The 3,212-nt window shown below is 65.6% G+C and overlaps 1 protein-coding gene across 1 annotated transcript; it reads right to left on the reverse strand.

The window, feature by feature from the left end:
- Window positions 1-235: 235 nt before the first annotated feature.
- On the reverse strand, window positions 236-2,617 carry LOC141725735 (class II histocompatibility antigen, B-L beta chain-like). The gene is made up of 5 exons (XM_074529769.1): window positions 2,482-2,617; window positions 1,746-2,015; window positions 791-1,075; window positions 345-451; window positions 236-244 (listed from the first exon to the last, which is right to left on the reverse strand). Exons 1-5 carry the CDS (start codon window positions 2,564-2,566, stop codon window positions 236-238), a joined length of 756 nt encoding a protein of 251 aa, XP_074385870.1. The 5' UTR covers window positions 2,567-2,617.
- Between the last annotated feature and the right edge of the window lie 595 nt (window positions 2,618-3,212).

The following is a 3,212-nucleotide window of genomic DNA, read 5'->3' on the forward strand; positions in this document are numbered from 1 at the left end:
TTGCCCAAATCCGTCCCATCGCCCCCCCCAAACCCCTCCCCATCACCCCCAATAAACGGCCCCGGGCCCAACTGGGAAACTTTTTTGGGAGCACTGGGAACAGGCACTGGGTGGGGGCAGAGCGCCAGCGGGGCTGGGGGGACACGGGACTCCCCCAAAATCAGCGGAGCGGGGACGGAGCGGGGGGTCCCGGCCGGGCCTGAGCCCACGGGGAGGGGCTGCGGTCGCCGCCGGCTCAGGAGCTCTGTGGGCAGAGAAAAGGGGGTGACACCGGGCTGGGGGCCCCGGCGGGAGCGCACACGCTCCGTCACGGGGGGGACGCCACCCCCGGCACCCGCCCTGACCTTCTTGCGCAGGGAGAAGCCGAGCCCCAGCGCCAGGAAGACGAAGCCCAAGACGAAGCCCCCAATCCCCATCAATATCTTGATGCGGGCGGCGTCCGGCGGCATCTCTGGGGGGTCCGCAGGGCTCAACCCACCCAAAACCTCTCACCGACACCCCGAGCCTCTCCCAGTGTCCCCTCCAGGCTCATTCCAGTCCCTCCCACTCGCATCCAGCATCCTCCAAACCCCCTGCCCTTTGCACCCAGCGCCCACAAACTCCCTCCCAGTCACACCCAGAGCCTCCCCAACCCCATCCCACCCTCCCCAGAATCCCCCAAACCCCTTCCCCGCCCTTGCCTAGGCCCCAGCCCCTCTCCCAGTCCCAGCCCGGCTCTCTCCAGCTCCCTCCCAGTGACTCCCAGCACAGCCCAGTGGCTCTGCCAGCGCCCCCAGGGGCTCCCCCGTACCCCAGTGCCGCCTCAGGGGCTGCTCCAGGCTGACGTGCTCCACCTGGCAGCTGTAGCTGAGCCCGCGCCAGGGGGGGGTTTCCAGCAGCACCAGCAGCTGGTAGGTCCAGTCCCCGTTGGGGACCACGTCGGTGGCCACCACGTGCTCCGAGAGCTCCTGCTGGCCCTGGAACCACCTCACCTGGATGGCAGCAGGGTAGAAATCCATCACGGAGCAGAGCAGGCGGCCGCGGCCGGGCTGGGAGCTCGAGGGGGGCACCAGCGAGATGGACACGCTGGGGGGCACTGGGAGAGACAGAGAGAGAGAGAGCGGGGACACACTGGGATCAGCTGGGGGGCACTGGGAGAGAGAAGGGAGGGCTGGGAATGGACTGAAATGGACACGGAATGACAGGGAATGGATTGGGGAACGTGGTGGGAGGGACTGGGAATGTGCTCGGAGGGAGTGGGAGAGACTGGGAGGGAGTTGGGTGACACAGAGAGATGGGAAGGAATGGGGGAACTGGGAGAGAGGGTGGAGTTCTAAGAGTGAACTGTGAATGAACTGGGAAGAGACTGGGAATGGACTGGGAGAGACTGGGGAGGAACTGGGCATGGTCTTGGAGGGACTGGAATGGCACTGGGAGGGATCTTGGTGGCACTGGGAGGAACTGGGAATGAAGTGCGCGGCAGTGGGAGGGCGAGTCCGGCGCGAGGCACTCCGTGCTGCGGGTCTGCCTGGCAACAGATGAGTCATGAACATGATACGATCTCATTGGTTGCAAAGCGTCAACTTTACGGGTCGCTGAAATGGACGCGCGGGGGGGCACCGGGAGGGACTGGGAGGTTCTGGAGACCCCGGGGGTCGGCACAAGGAGGGCTGAGGGCTCTGGGCCGATGCCCAGGGAGATTTTGAGGGGCTCCAGGGTTACTGGCAGGGCAGGCCCCGAGGGGACGCACTCTCCGTCGTGCTCACCTCGGCGCTCCGTGATGAACGGGGTAAAATTCTTGTACCAGCACCGGCAGAACCAGTCAACCGCAGTCCGTCTGTCCTCCATGAATACCGCATTGCTGTTCCAGCGCTTGGCCAACTTCTCCCCATAGCGGGTGAACCCCACAAAGTGCCCCACGTCGCTGTCGAACATTATGAACTGATCCCGGTTGTAGATGGATCTCTGGACGTACTTCACCTTCTCCGTGCCGTTAATGAAGTAACACTCGGACTTTGTCATCCTCTGGAACACCCCTGAGTGTGCAGGACACAGGACAGGGGGTGCCAACCCACCACCCTCTCCCAGCATCCCCAGAGCTCCGGGCCCACCCCGGATCCCCACTCCGCACAACCTGCGCCCCACGGCTGCCATGGGACCCTCCTGCCCGCGCTGCCCCTTCCTCTTTGCCGCCCTTCCCCCATTTCCCCTTCCACATCGTCTCCCCTCCCACCTCCGGCCGCTCCCCAAATCACTTTTGGGGTCCCATTTCCCCATTTTCCCACAAATTTCCCAATCCCCAGCCCCGTCCCGCTGAGATATGGTGTCCCACCTCCGCTTTTGCCCCTTCCCCACCCTCTCCCACCGCTCCCTCTCCTCCCCCCACACCTCAGGCCCTCCCGCTCTCCCTTAGGGGGTCCCCTCCTCCTCCCCCTCCATTCCGGGTTTCCCCCTTCTCCCCCTTCTCCCCCCCTGTCCCAGCGCCTCCCGCCTCCCGCTCACCCGAGAGCTCCGCGCCCGCAGCCGGGGGGGCTCCCAGCACCACCAGTGCCACCAGCAGGGCCCCAGCTGCCGCCCCTCGCCCCATGGCCGGGGCCGGGCAGGGAGCAGCAGCCCCAAAGCAGCCGCGCTGCGCTGGGAGCGCCAGTCCGGAGCAGGGCGGGCTCGGCAGCGCCGCGCGCTCTCATTGGCTGCCGCCGCTCGTGGGAAGCGATCGGCCACGGGCTCTGCCCGGCAACCGATGAGGCAATCCAACGTTCAGAGCTCTCATTGGCTAAGATGCCGCCTGCCTGCGCTCCCATTGGCTGAGGCCTTTCCGGGACGCTGCACCCCGGAGGGTTTTTTTTTGTCGAGGGGGAACCTTGGGGCCCTGGGCAGGTGGGAGCTCAGGTGAGCCCAGCAATGCGTGCCCAGGTGCGCGGCATCTCAGGGCTGCCCGTGGTGAGCGATGTCCCTGGCCCGATGACAGGCACCCCCAGAGCCGCTCTGTCCCTGGCCCCGCAGCCGCACAGGGACAGAAAATGGAGCCGAGGGTTCCTGCGTGGGGACAAGGACCGGGAGAGATCCCTCAGCAAATCCCACATGGGCACAACAGACCCGGCCTGTGAACACGGAGGGAATTTATTACCAACCGAATCAGCAGCACAAGGAGGAGGGGAAGAAATCTCTCCAACACCTTCCCCCTACCCAACACAGATCACCCAGAACAGGGGTCACCAGGGCTTTGCCCAACG

Source organism: Zonotrichia albicollis, chromosome 31 (genome assembly GCF_047830755.1).
Source record: "Zonotrichia albicollis isolate bZonAlb1 chromosome 31, bZonAlb1.hap1, whole genome shotgun sequence".
Lineage (NCBI taxonomy): Eukaryota > Metazoa > Chordata > Aves > Passeriformes > Passerellidae > Zonotrichia > Zonotrichia albicollis.